This window comes from Astyanax mexicanus, chromosome 4, assembly GCF_023375975.1.
Source record: "Astyanax mexicanus isolate ESR-SI-001 chromosome 4, AstMex3_surface, whole genome shotgun sequence".
Classification (NCBI taxonomy): Eukaryota; Metazoa; Chordata; class Actinopteri; order Characiformes; family Acestrorhamphidae; genus Astyanax; species Astyanax mexicanus.
The window spans coordinates 51,634,701-51,649,947 of record NC_064411.1 but is presented as its reverse complement, the minus strand read 5'-3'; the positions used below and the strand labels follow the sequence as shown (position 1 = coordinate 51,649,947).

General features: G+C 39.0%; 1 protein-coding gene across 2 annotated transcripts in view; it reads left to right on the top strand.

Moving 5' to 3' along the window:
• zcchc2 (zinc finger, CCHC domain containing 2) overlaps nucleotides 1–11,349 on the top strand; it is a 46,880-nt gene extending 35,531 nt beyond the window's left edge. For both annotated transcript variants that reach the window (XM_049476547.1, XM_049476546.1), the window contains exons 12-15: nucleotides 1,126–1,221; nucleotides 2,992–3,598; nucleotides 4,940–5,511; nucleotides 6,525–11,349. In XM_049476547.1, coding sequence (XP_049332504.1) covers nucleotides 1,126–1,221; nucleotides 2,992–3,598; nucleotides 4,940–5,511; nucleotides 6,525–6,586 — 1,337 coding nt within the window. In that variant the 3' untranslated portion in view covers nucleotides 6,587–11,349. The remainder of the gene's footprint in view (nucleotides 1–1,125; nucleotides 1,222–2,991; nucleotides 3,599–4,939; nucleotides 5,512–6,524) is intronic.
• The last annotated feature ends 3,898 nt before the right edge of the window (nucleotides 11,350–15,247 follow it).

Genomic DNA, 15,247 nt, shown 5'->3' with positions numbered 1-15,247 from the left:
CTATGAAGAAAAACATATGAAATGTTTTGTATTTTATCTTTAGCTTAAATAGAGACAGTTTTGCACATCTTGGCTGAATTTTCTCAGTCAGCTTTATGATTTAGAGTCACCTGGAATTCAGGCTTTCAGTTAACAGCTGTGCTGAACTCATCAAGAGTTAATTACTTGAATTTCTTGTCTCTTAATAAAGTGTTTGAGAGCATCAGTTGTAAAGTAGTGAAGAGGTAGAGTTACAGGTATACAGTGAATCAAAACCATCAAAAACGTTATGATGGAACTGGCACTCATCAGGACTGGCTCAGGAAAGGAAGAGCAAGAGTTTCCTCTGTTGTACAGGATAAGTTAATCAGAGTTTCCAGCCTCAGAAACTACAAGTTAACAGCTCCCCAGATAAGAGCACTCCAGTATTTATTTACAATGTAGGAAAAAATAAATATATAAAAACCTTTCACTGGTCCTGTATGTGTTTGCTCATATAATCCAGATGATTGACTAGAAATACACAATATACAGCTCTGGGGGAAGATGGATTATAACAAGCCATCAAACCAAACTAAACTGCTTGAAATTTTGCACCAGGAGTAAAGCAGCAAAAGCAGTTTTCCAAAAGCAGTGTGTAAGACTGGTGGAGGAGAACATGATGCCAAGATGCATAAAAACTGTGATTAAAAACCAGGGTTATTCCAAAAAATATATATTTTTTAACTCTTAAAACTTTATGAATATGAACTTCTTTTCTTTGCATTATTTGAGGTTTGAAAGCTCTGCATCTTTTTTTGTTATTTCAGCCCTTTTTCCTCATTTTCTGCAAATAAATGCTGTAAATGACAATATTTTACTAGGAATTTGGGAGAAATGTCTGTAGTTTATAGAATAAAACCAGAGCTGTATTAGGTATTATGAGATATCTGAGTGTATATATAGAGCAGTAATGTTGTCTGCTGAGGATGAGTGGATGTATTTGTATGTTAATGTAATTCAGTATCTGCTGGTGCTGAATGAGGTTGTGTGAGGAGCTGGTGCAGTGTGGGAATAACAGGTGGCAGTACACTGAATAACCCAGCAGATGCTCAGGGATGCAGTGTAGTGTGTACACTTATGTGTTTGTGTTGTGTTTTCCTGAAGCTACAGGCCAAGAAACATACGGAGAAACATCATCTGAGAGCTCCAACTCTGTGCCGTCCAGCCCTGTGCACCACCAGCGCAGCCTGGAGACCCAAGGTCAGTGCAACTTTTGAGTTTTTTTGGTTTGGTTAGTGGGATGTGTTATTTTGTTTAGTCCAGAATAGTTACTCCCAGAGAGAAATGTTGGATTTTAATGCTGTTTAGGAAGATGAAGGTTCAAAACTTAAGCACTATCCGAATGGGATAGTTTCTCAGGGGGAGTTCTACACAGTGATAAAACTCCTACATCTGGACTGCAATTGAAAAAAAAACAGAAGGACCAGTGATTTTTTTTTTTTTTTTTAGCTTTCTCAGTCACATGACCTCGCGTTCAGTAGCTCCTCCATTTCCACTCGCTGTTGTGTTTACGTAGATCTCCATGGAAACGCGTACCCAGAGTGTAATTACAGTGTGTGGCAGTGGACAAATAGCTATTTTATTAAACATAAGGAGACGAAACACAGAGGTGTGCGTCCGGACTGGACTAAAATTACTGGAGGACCACGGAGTTCAGAGAAAAACAGTAGATAATTCAGCCTGTAATTTTCTCAGAGGACGCCTGAGAGAAATATGTACATGGTAGTTCTGGATGGGAATAAAATCACAGAGGACCCCATAAAAGAGAAAATTACTCCAGGACCCCATGAGAAACAAATCTGTCTGGATAGGGCTTAAAACTAATGTGGACAAAATTTATTGAATCTGTAGAAAGTAGTATATGAAGCAAAATGCCAGCAATGACACCAATCCTATTTAAAATCTAAACAATCAATTCAATACATATACAATCTAATTTTCCCCAAAAATCATCAGTGCTGATCACTGATTAAGAAGCAGTAAAGCCACTCTGCTGAAGTACAGCATTACACAGGAGTTTCAGTTTAGTTCTCAAACACAGAGACTCGAGCAGTATTAGCATTAGTCGCTAACTGCCAAGCACTAGATATTTGGTTGTTCAGAGGTGAGTATTATCAACCTGTAGCCTACTGCTAACCCCAGCTAGCACTGCTGAAGCAGCATTAGGATTAGCTGCTAACCGCTAGCTCTTTCGCCGTTCAGAGGTGAGGATATCGATCTGTAGTGTGTGCGTTTACTGTGTTGAAACAAGCAACGTGGGACAAACCGCTAGCTTATATAGCCCGGACTTAATGAAACACTCAGTGTAGTGCTGTCAGGCAGAATTAGCTGCTAACCACAACTAGCACTAGTCGTAGTTTGCTGCTAATGCAAGTGCTGCTGAAATCTGGGAATCTAAGCTTACTTTACTGTAAACAAACAGAAGTGCTTTACTCACCCAAATAAACTGTTTTTTTAGGAGCGAAATCTTTGTAGATTAACTTCCAGCACTCTTTAAAAGAAAATGTTTTTTTAAGAATTACAGTTTACTTAACTTAGCTTACCTCACCACCCAGTAGCAAGACCTGCTGAATTAGAAGGAAAACATGGTGACACCCCTTGTTCCTTACTAGTGTCGCATAATGCACCTTATAATCCAGTGCGCCTTATAGTGTGAGAAATACAGTAACTGGATCAAGTTGAGACATCCCAACTTTTAAGATGAGTTGTGGATGAGGTGTGATGGTAATACTCCAGAATTCTGAAATCTCTATCACTTGTTTTCAGAAGAATTTAACTGTCGCTATCATTAACCCTAACACTAAACTTGATTCTAACCAAAGTTCTGCGATATGACTCCTTTGTAACTTTACTTGCGTCATAGTACATTCACATAGAGCGCAAAACTATTTTTTATTTTTTATGTTTTATTTTATTTATTTATTTATTTATTTTTACAAAAAATGTGTAAGCTTTATCTTTGTATTTCAGACACAGAGAGTCAGTCAGATAACTCCACCCAGGAGCCGGCCAACAAACCCCACCTCTCCAAGAGTGTTGGACGGAAAGCCGTGGCGATGGTGAACCCTCTGGTGTCAGATCTGGAGCGACCGTGTCCGGACGTCCCCCATTCCTCGGCCGTGGTGGAGCTGGCCCTGAGCTCCTGCCTCCCCTACGCCCTGCAGTACAGCCCCGCCCACAGAGACGCAGGCAAGCCTGGAGAGAACAAGCTGACCATCACCATCCCTCTGACCCAGCAGAACCACAGGTCCACCCGGCACACTGCTGCCACAGCTGCCGCCACCAGAGACCCAGCGGAGACGACCGCCGTACCCCAGCCACAGCAGCTCCCCATGGGCGCCATCAGTGTGCTCTCACCCGCACAGTGCCCCCTACAGCCTGCCTGCCCTGACCTGACACAACCACAACCACAGACTCAAGCTCCACCCACCATCACTTCTTCTCCTGTAGGGAAGATCAAACCCACTGGACCGCCTCTGATACCCCATACCACATCCTGCCACGGCCCTGTGCCACCTGCCACTCACACCCACAGCACATCTCAGAGTGAGACGCCCACATCTTACATTAACAGCGGGTAAGTACTAATAATACATACAGCTCTGTAAAAAATTCCAGAGTCCACTTCAGTTTCTGAATCAGTTTCTCTGATTTTGCTATTTATAGGTTTATGTTTGAGTAAAATGAACTTTGATGTTTCATTCTATAAACTACGAACAACATTTCTCCCAAATTACAAATAAAAATATAGTCAATTAGAGCATTTATTTGCAGAAAATGAGAAATGCCTGAAATAAATAAAAAAAGATGCAGAGCTTTCAGACCTCAAATAATGCCAAGATGAATTCAAAGTTTGTATTTATAAGAACTCTTAAGTTTTAAGAGTTCAGAAATCAATATTTGGTGGAATAACCCTGTTTTTTAATCACAGTTTCCATGCATCTTGGCATCATGTTCTCCTTCACCAGTTTTACACACTGCTTTTGGGTAACTTTATGCTGCTTTACTCCTGGTGCAAAAATTCAAGTAGTTCAGTTTGGTTTGATGGCTTGTGATCATCCATCTTCCTCTTGATTATATTCCAGAGGTTTTCAATTTGGTAAAATCAAAGAAACTCATAATTTTAAGTGTGTATATATATATATATATATATATATATATATATATATATATATATATATATATATATATATATATATATATATATATATATAAATATATATATATATACATACACAGTGGCTTGCAAAAGTATTTATACTCTTTAAACTTCACCACATTTCATAAGTGATTGACCACAAAGTAGTACTTTGTAGAACCACCTTTCACTGCAATTACAGCTTTTTTCTACAAGCTTTGCACATCTAGAGACTGTAGAGATTTTTGCTCATTCTTCTTTATAAAACAGCTCAAAATCAGCCAGGTTGGATGGAGAGCGTCTTCGAACAGCAGTTTTCATGTTTTACCCACAGATACTCAATGCGATTTAGGTCAGGACTCTAAACCCCTTGATCTTCTACTGTAGATCTGGCTGTATGTTTAGGGTCATTGTCTTGCTGGAAGGTGAATCTCCTCCCCAGTCTTATGTCATTTGCAGCCTTCAACAAGGATTTCTTCCAGGATTGCCCTTTATTTAGCTCCGTCCATCTTCCCATTAACTCTGACCAGCTTTACTGTCCCTATGATGCCGCCACCACCATGCTTCAAAGTGGGGATGGTGTGTTCAGAGTTCAACTTTGGCCTCATTTGACCACAGAAACTTGGTCTTCATAGTGGTGATGCTGTTTGTTCACTAGTGTTCTTTAGCAAACCACCAAGGCCTACACAGAACAGAATCTATATATTTATACTGAGACTTATTAACACAAATCAGTTAAGTGCATCCTATTATCTCTTTATCTCTCTTTATTTCTTACAGCAACAGTTGCACTGGACCCGGCACACCCCTCCCGCCACAGACCCAACCCAGCGTCCAGCAGCCACCACAGCAACAGCCACAGCAGCAGTCGAGCTGCAACACCTGCGGCTGCCGTGGCAGCTGTGGAGGAAGCGGCGCCCACCAGTCCACCAACCAGTCACCCAATTTCTTCCTGCCGCCTCACACCGCGCGCCAGATATTCGGCCCGCCACCTCCGTTCTTCCACCTGCCTCCATCGCTCTGCAGCACCACCACCTTTCCCAGCCAGGCCCACCAGAGCAACGGCGCCCCCCACCTGCCCTTCTACGCCCACACCTCACCTACTGCTGCCTTCGCAGGCTCCGCCCTCCTTCACGCCCACTCCGACCACCTTCTGGCCACCCAGCCAGGATACGCTCTGCCCCAGCTCGGGCCATTCGGCCGCCTGTACCCGCCCCTCTTCCCGCCGGTGGGCGTGGTGCCAGGGGCAGCGGGGCTGAAGAAGGGCGGGGGAGTGTCCTGCTATAACTGCGGGATGAGCGGACACTACGCACAGGAATGCAAGCAGCCGTCCATGGACGCGGGGCAGCCAGGTAACCGCAGGGTCTGGAGGTGATGCAGGATGGTGGTGTTTTAGCCAGGGGTGCGCTGGAGCAATCTACAACAATTTATATACAGGGGTTGGACAATAAAACTGAAACACCTGTCTTCATTTTAGTGTAGGAGGTTTCATTCATGCTAAATTGGAGCAGCCTGGTGGCCAATCCTCATTAATTGCACATTGCACCAGTAAGAGCAGAGTGTGAAGGTTCAATTAGCAGGGTAAGAGCACAGTTCTGCTCTAAATATTGCAATGCACACAACATTATGGGATTATGACAAACCAGAGTTCAAAAGAGGACAAATTGTTGGTGCACGTCTTGCTGGAGCATCTGTGACCAAGACAGCAAGTCTTTGTGATCAAGTATCAAGAGCCACGGTATCCAGGGTAAAGTCAGCATACCACCAAGAAGGACCAACCACATCCAACAGGATTAACTGTGGATGCTGTAAGAGGAAGCTGTCTGAAAGGGATGTTCGGGTGCTAACCCGGATTGTATCCAAAAAAACATAAAACCACGGCTGATCAAATCACGGCAGAATTCAATGTGCACCTCAACTCTCCTGTTTCCACCAGAACTGTCCGTCACCACAATCAATTATTGTGCTCTAAAACCAGGTGTTTCAGTTTCATTGTCCAACCCCTGTACTTGTATGTTTGAGTCAGATTAAACTGTGGCTTATCAGCAGTTTAGCTCAATTAAAAAAAGAAGCATATTTGATAGCTGGGTCTGATCGAGACCAGATCATGTTCTCACCAGAAGTGAACAGCTTCAGAAAAAAAAAAAAAAAAAAAAAAAAAACACATTCCACATTAATTCTTCACATTATTCCCATATTTTATCTATTAAATCAGTAGCTTTAGAAATATGGACATTTCAGTAATCTTTGATTTACTGTAATTAAGGTTATATTTACAATTAACCATATTAGTATCAATATCAATACTGATGTAATATCATATCGCCCAGCACTAGTGTGTATGTGTGTGTTGTGTGTGTTTCAGGAGGCTTCCGGCTTAAGTACGTTGCCCCACACTCTGCAGAAGCTCTGGATAAAGCTGTTTGACGGCGGAGAACCGAGGAACCCCTGTTTCACTTTGAGTAGAGTAACCTCCAGAGCGCCCCCTACTGTTAAAGCGATGGGATTATTTTTGGAACTGTTTGAATCAGCCCTTGACTTTACAAGCTGGATTTAATACAGACTCGCTGAGGATGCTGATAATGGACTACGCCAACTTCCATTGGTTGGTTTGTTCTTTTGGTTCCATTGGTTGGTTTGTTCTTTGGTTTCGTTTTTTTTTTTTTTGTTCATTCATTTGTTCATTCGTTCATTGGTTTTCCAGTATAGACTGCCATCCGTGACTCTTAAGGCCTGAGCCAAAGGACCCTCGAGCTTCTGTGTGAAGATTTATTTTAAAGGTTTGGATGCTGAGAGGATTATAAAGGAGTGATGCTTCCATTAATCTGAGATCATATCACCCAGGATTTCGGCCCTAAACGAGGAGAAATCGTGAATCTTAACTCGAGTACTTAGTTGCCTCTCTTTTTTTCTCTTTTTTTTTCATTTGACTCGTTTTATGGAGGCTTGGGGACATTTCTGAAGTTTTTATATCTTCGCTATGAGCAGCTAAGAGTTAAAAAAAAAAGACGAAAAGACTAAAAACAGACTGGTTTACTCTTCATTTACTGTTCATTTGATTTAATTTTTTTTTTTGAGCCAGTTAAAGATTCTTTAACACTTGCATTACGTTACATACACTACTTTTGGTATGTTTTTTTGTTTGTTTCTGAATGTAAACTACATTACTAGTCCAGAGATGTTGTACTGTGAAGAATAAGAAGAAAAGAAAAAGAACAAACAAAAGAAAAAAAAAATCCTGGTTCAGTCATTTTAGTTAGTTTTAGTTTAGTTTAGTTTGGTTTTCTTTGGTTTCGGAGTTGATGCACTACAACAAGTAATGTTCTCAGAAGATGCCTGTACTGTGTGTGAGTGCGTAAAAGCTCCACTGATCATATACAGGTGCATCTCAAAAAATTGGAATATCATTGAAAAAAGTTACTTTATTTCAGAAATGAATATATTAAATAGATGTATTAAACACAGAGTGATCTATTTTAAACATTTATTTATTTCATTGTTGATGTTTATGGCTTCCAGCCAATAAAAAACCCAAAAATCAGTTTCTCAGAAAATTTGAATATTATATAAGACCTATTTGTACTACTGTCCTGCTGAAGTCCTGCTGGAAAATGAAATCTGCATCTCCATAAAAGTTGTCAGTAGCAGAGGGAAGAAGCATGAAGTGCTGTAAGATTTTGTGGGAAAACAAAACTGCACTGACTTTAGACTTGATAATAAAACACAGTGGATCAACACCAGCAGATGACATGTCTCTTTATCCAAACCATCACTGATTGGTGGAAACTTCACACTAGACCTCAAGCAGTTTGGACTGTGTGTCTCTCCACTCTTCCTCCAGACTCTGATTTCTCCCTTGATTTATAAATGAAATGTAAAATTTACTGATGATCAGTGATGGTTTGGAGAGACACGTCATCTGCTGGTGTTGATCCACTGTGTTTTATTATCAAGTCTAAAGTCAGTGCAGTTTTGTTTTACGGACAACTTTTAGGAAGATGCAGATTTCATTTTCCAGCAGGACTTGGCACACTGCCCACACTGCCAAAAGTACCAATTGGTCTTATATAATATTCTAATTTTCTGAGACACTGATTTCTGGGTTTGTCATTGGCTGTAAGCCATAATCATCAACAATAAAAGAAATAAACGCTTAAACTAGATCACTCTGTGTGTAATACATCTATATAATAATATTTTTAGATGCACCTGTAGGTAGATACACTTTGTAGTTCTGTGTAATTACAGACTAGTAATGTATCTGTTTCTCTGTATACTTTATTATTATTATTATTATTATTATTATTATTATTATTATTATTATTATTATTATTATTATCTTCCTTCCACCCTATTCTTCAGTGCTCAGGACCCCACAGGATAGACCACATGTATACAGAGATACAGTCTATAATTATAATTATTATAATTATAGAACTGTTAAGTGCTCCTTTATTATCGTTTGTGCTGATGAATTGACAGCGAGGTGGTCATAATGTTCTGAAATATGACTGTGTATGAATGAATGAATGAATGAATGAATAGTGTCTATAAGTGCACTGATGTATGATCACTGCCTCCAAGTTTTGTAGAATTTGTCGCTTTTGACCACCAGAGGACGCCAAGCCACTGCATGCTGAGCTCTGCTGGGTCGTGCATGATGAGTTCAAGCTGAATTTGACCATCAACAGCAGTTTTATAAAGCGCTAGAGTGCATCTTCACATTGGGACAGATGTCAGACATGCCGTGTTTGTGAAGAACTTTTTATTATTATTAATATCATTATTTATTAGTATCCCTTTTTGTACAGGGGTTGGACAATGAAACTGAAACACCTGGTTTTAGAGCACAATAATTGATTGTGGTGACGGACAGTTCTGGTGGAAACAGGAGAGTTGAGGTGCACATTGAATTCTGCCGTGATTTGATCAGCCGTGGTTTTATGTTTTTTTGGATACAATCCGGGTTAGCACCCGAACATCCCTTTCAGACAGCTTCCTCTTACAGCGTCCACAGTTAATCCTGTTGGATGTGGTTGGTCCTTCTTGGTGGTATGCTGGCATTACCCTGGATACCGTGGCTCTTGATGCATCACAAAGACTTGCTGTTTTGGTCACAGATGCTCCAGCAAGACGTGCACCAACAATTTGTCCTCTTTTGAACTCTGGTATGTCATCCATAATGTTGTGTGTATTGTAATATTTAGAGCAGAACTGTGCTCTTACCCTGCTAATTGAACCTTCACTCTCTGCTCTTACTGGTGCAATAATGTGCAATTAATGAAGATTGGCCACCAGGCTGCTCCAATTTAACCATGAAACCTCCCACACTAAAATAACAGGTGTTTCAGTTTTATTGTCCAAACCCTGTAGCTCAAAAAAAACAAAACAAAGCCAGACTGTGTTGAGCCATTGGATGCCGGAACTGAAGGAATTTAAGACTTAAAAATTCTTTCCCACTATTTTTTGACTTGATTTAAAGGAGAAATCTGGTGTAAAATAGACTTTAGCTGTAGTGAAACATGATAACGAGTACAAACTTTTGTCAAATAGCCCACCTCCATTTTCCCCCAGCATTGTGAAATACAGCACTTTAACCCGATGCTCCCAACAGGCTTACTATGCGAGTGATAGGGGCATAGAGTTGCCAATGCAACCAAACTGAAGGTACTATGTATATAAAGATTGTTTTAATAAATTATCTGTGCTCTTTCAAAGCTCTTAGTGGCTCGTTTTAAACGTCAGAACCCTCATAATTCTACTAATGAAAGTTTGGAGAAACTTTGAGTTTGTTAATGGTGTAAAAATAGTGATCAAATTTATGCCCCCATCACTTGCATTATAAATCTGTTGGGTGTATCAGGTAAAAGCTCTGTATTTGGGAATGCTAGGGGTAAACTAAGGTGGGCTATTCTACAAAAGTTTGTACTCGTTATCATGTTTCATTACAACCTAAATTCATTTAACACCAAACTTCTCCTTTAAGCTGTTCACATCATGAGTCTAAAGTATCTGGATTAAGCATATAATAAGTATAAACACACTGAATTTAATGAGACATTTAATTCAGATATATATACATTCTGAAACGTTCTTTTTTTTTTTTTTTTGCTTTTTTCTTTACTTTATTTAATACAATTCCAGAAGCAAAAGGTTGCATACATGCATATATTTGTGCCTAGTAATTTTTTGAGTATTGTTACAAAATAAGAGTCTTAGTTTGTGTAGAAAAAAAAAAAAAATTAAAAAGCAACTATCCTTACTATACTAAAAAAAGAAGAAGCCACAGTGAAACGTCCCTCTGTTTTATATGGACAATTTTTGGCGTGTGGTATTTTGTACTGATTCATGGAATTAATTGTTTAAAATCGTGCTTTTATTTTGAAGAGCCTGTTGCCTTTTGAGAAAAAAAACAACCCATACCTGCACATCTATATCTCTCTATAAATTTAGTTCCATAAGTTACAGTGTAAACGCTTGACCTCCTGTTTGACTCCATTAATGACAGGCCTTGCCTTTGATACTTTTTTCTTTTTTTTTATTATAAATTATTATTAATATTATTTTTATTTTTTATTTTTTGCATGTGCTGACCCAAATTATTTGAGTTATTTGACTTATTGTTCCCGGGTTGCTGTACAGCTCTTCTAGAAGCTGTCTGAAGTCTTTATTAAGTATTTAGTTGGAAATCTCAGAATATCCTGCCACTTGTATTAGTTAAAGGTTTTAGAATGGGTGAAAGACGTTTAAGAAACTGTACTGTATAAAATAAGAGTTGAGTTTTTTTTGTTTGTTTTATTGTATTATTATAATTATTATTGTTATTATTTAGGCCTCAGAGTTTGTTTACAGTATTTCCTATGTAAATGTTGATTTAAATATGATGTACTGAAGAGGTCACGGTTTATCTCTGATCATATTTGCATTTTAAGCAAATTGAGCATTTTCTCTGTCGCGTTATTAGCAATAAATGTTCAAAAAAACCAAAAACAAAATGTGCATGGATTATTCTAAAGTCATAAAATGTCGTTTTAAAGTGTTAAACAGACCAAAATCCTCTGTGAAGTATTTAGGTGCTCTTATCTTCCTATCCTGGGGCGGTCCTGATGAGTGCCAGTTTCATCATGATCATTGTTTTTGATGGTCTTTGCGGCTGCACGTGAGGATACTTTCCAAAAAAAATATTTTATAACTGTTGAATTACTCAAATATGTTCACATTTTAGACCACATTACTCAAATCAGATTTCTTGCTCAGATCAGATTTAACCATCTTGATGGTTTACACTCACAAATGTAAGTGATCTGTATGCTGCACATTGATACCTGTATGAACGTTGACTTTTTCACCACCAACAAAAAAACTCATATTAGAGAGACGAGAGACTCATAGTTTTATAAAGGGAAATGGATGAGTTTGTAAGGTGGTTTGCTTTTGCTGTTTTTTTTTTTTTTTTGCAGCTATAGCTGCACAGCTGCACCAAGAGATTGCAGTGTGGGTACGAGAGAGAAGCACGTAGCGCTAATGCTAATGCATAAAAGCAAAAAGACGCATGAATTCTGATTGATTTGACCGTTCACATTTATGTCGCATGTCCATGGATCGGATACGTATTTGGTTTAGGACCACATATGAAAGTGGCTCAAATCTGATTTGAAAAAATCTGATTTGACACGTTTACACAGCCATGAAAAGAAAAATCAGATCTAAGACACATAAAAAAATCAGACTTGAGTCACTTTAGTCTGGTAATGTCTATCTCTTCTAATGTGATGACACTGTCTGCCCTGTAGGTGGCAGTGTTACACAGGGGACAATATGACCTGAAGTGGACTGTAACACACAGGTATACACTTGCTGTTACTTAATGTTGTTTTTGGTCACTTTATTGGAAACAACTGACTTAATTCTTATGGCTTGGTGCTTAATCTACCTTATTTTATCCTATTTTACAGGTCATTGAATTGCCCAGCTACAGGAACTACCAACTCTCAAACTATAAGCACCCTGTGACCGTGCAGTTTCTGATTACAGGACTGTTTAGATACAGATATTAATCTGAATCTGGATCTGGATCATCCTCAGCACTTCTACTGAAAGCTACTGTACTTCCTGCAGGTTACACCTTCAGCTAACACACCCCGATCACCTGACCAAGCTCTTCCTGGAGGCAGTGATTTGGTGCAGCAGGTGAGACTGATTAGTAATCTGGTGGAGCTTCACTCTGCTGGAGGGTAGTAGCTCTCCAGGAGGAGCAGAGTTCTTCAAATCCAGTCTTGAGGTCCACTGTCCTGCATGGTTTGGTGAGTTTCTCCTTGCTCAAACACACTTTCTTCACCTGGTGATTAAATTAATAGACAATACGGTCTTTAGGTAGCAAATCTAAACTCAAGGCTCAAAGGTATGAACAGTATTCTGCATTCATTACTCTGTAGGTTTTAGTATATTGTAGATACTAGTGTTTAAAATACTTCTGTAGAAGTTGAAGAAGAATCAACTCAAGTGTGCAGGTGTGATGGATCACAGTATAAACCAATAGGGCGTTGGAATATCTGTATATGTTAATACTTCTCTACATCCAATCACGATCAGATTCACTCTATCTGGATAAAGGAGAGGAAGATGAATGATCACAACCATCAAACCAAGCCTGAACTGCTTGAACTTTTGCACCAGGAGTAAAGCAGCATAAAGTTATCCAAAAGCAGTGTGTAAGACTGGTGGAGGAGAACATGATGCCAAGATGCATGAAAACTGTGATTAAAAACCAGGATTATTCCACCAAATTTTGATTTATGAACTCTTAAAACTTTATGAATATGAACTTGTTTTCTTTGCATTATTTGAGGTCGGTTGTTATTTCAGCCATTTCTCATTTTCTGTAAATAAAAGCTCTAAATGACTAAAATATATTTATTGGGAATTTGGGAGAAATGTTGTCTGTAGTTTATAGAATAAAACAACAATGTTCATTTTACTCAAACATAAACCTATACATAGAAAAATCAGAGAAACTGATTCAGAAACCAAAGGAGTCTCTTACATTTTTTACAGAGCTTTATATATATATGGTTATATGTGTGTATATATATGGTTTTATGGGGGGTAATGCCTTATTGTACAGATTATTCACCTCATTTTAGAGAATATTTATTCTGTAAATCTACAAATAATGATGCATAGTAGCTGTGGGGTCTATGTGTCCAACTGCAGGGGCATGCGAGATACACTAAATGAGAGAGAAAGAGAGAGAGATGGGAGGGTGGAGGCTTTTACAAAGCAGGCTGTGCCAATCAGAAGTAAAGGCTCCGCCCTATAGCGTGTGTGTAATCCCGAGGTTAGAGTTGTTGGTGTGTGTGTGTGTGTGTGTGTGTGTGTGTGTGGTTTGCGTGCAGGAATCAGCTGCTGCTCTGCATGGCCTGCTTCCCACTCTCAGCACGCAGCATAACCTCGCTGACACACACATGAAATACCAAACTATGAGAGAGAGATGATACACACACACACACCTCTCTAATCTCATCCTACACATGTATTATAACCCATCCCCCCTCCTCTCTATACGCACTGTATACATTCACACCTAACTGCACATGAACGAGAGACCTAGAGCAGCAGAAATTCTCTCTCCCTCTCTCTCTGTCTGTCACTCTTACGTTCAATCTCTTTCTCTTATCTTTCTCATTCTCTCACTCATTTTCCATTTCTCTCCATTTTTTCATCTGTCTCTCATTCTTTCTCTTTCTCACTCTCTCTGTTTTTCTCATTCTCTATCTGTCTATCATTCTTTCTTTCATTCTCCATCTGTCTCTTTATCAGTTTCTCTCTGATCCTTCATCTGTCTTTCTTTCTGTCTCATTCTCCATCTGTCTGTTTCTCATTCTTTCTCTCTCTCACCAGTCTCTCATTCTCTTTCTCCATCTCTCTCATTCTCTCTCTTTCTCATTCTCTGTCTTTCCCATTCTCCATTTCTCTATCAGTCACTCTCTCTCTGATCCTCCATCTCTTTCTTTCAGTCTCATTCTCCATTTGTCTGTTTCTCTTTCTCTCTCATCTCTCTCTCTCATTCTCTCTTCCTCCGTCTCTCTCATTCCCTCTCTCTCATTCTCTTTCTCTCTGATCCTCTATCTCTTTCTTTCTCTCATTCTCCATTTGTCTGTTTCTCATTCTCTCTCTCTTTCTGATCTGTCTTGTTCTCATTGTTTTTCTCTCAACTGTCTCGCTCTCCATCTCTCATTCTCTATCAGTCTTTCTCTCTCTCTTGAGCTGTCTTTTCTCTTCTCCTTCTCTCTCTATCTGTGTCTCTCATTCTGTCATTCTCTCAGTCTTTCTCTGATTTGGTCTCTTTTTCTCATTCCAACTTCTCTCATCCTGTCTCTCAATCTTTCTTTTGGTCACTTTCTTTATATCTGTCTCTTATTCTCTCTCTCTCGTTCTCTCTCGCCCTCATTTTCAATCTGTTTTTGTCTCTCTGCCACCCTTTCATTCTCTCTCAGTCCCACTTACTTACAGCAGCAGAAGGACACACTCAGCCTCTGCATGTTCAGAGGTGTGTTAAGTAATGTAAAAAAGTATTTGTATGTCATTAAGTAGAAATGTTGGTTATCTTTACTTAATTGGAGAACATTTTACTAAAATACATTCATTTACTTTGGGCATATATGCAGCTGAAACAGGGAACATCCCAAATTATATTATCAACATAAAAAAAAAAATATAGAACCCTGTAGCTCGGGCTAAGCCTTTGTCCTTAATGATATCACTTTTACAATTTTACTTAAAGAGTAAAAAGCTTGAGTTGATTCTTCTTCAACTTCTACAGAAGTATTTTAAACCCTAGTATCTACAATATACTAAAACCTACAGAGTAATGAATGCCAATACATTTCACACCTTTTGTTACTGAATAACAAATGCAAAACCTTTAACTGTTAGTGTTTGTGTGTCTGTAGGAGAGTGAAACTTTAAAAGAGTAGAAACAGAGAACCATCTTATATTAGATCATCATTTTATTAATTTGAAATTGATTCTTTTCCTTAAACTTATCATATGTTTTTTTCTTCTGTGAATTACCGCATTAGTGTTCTC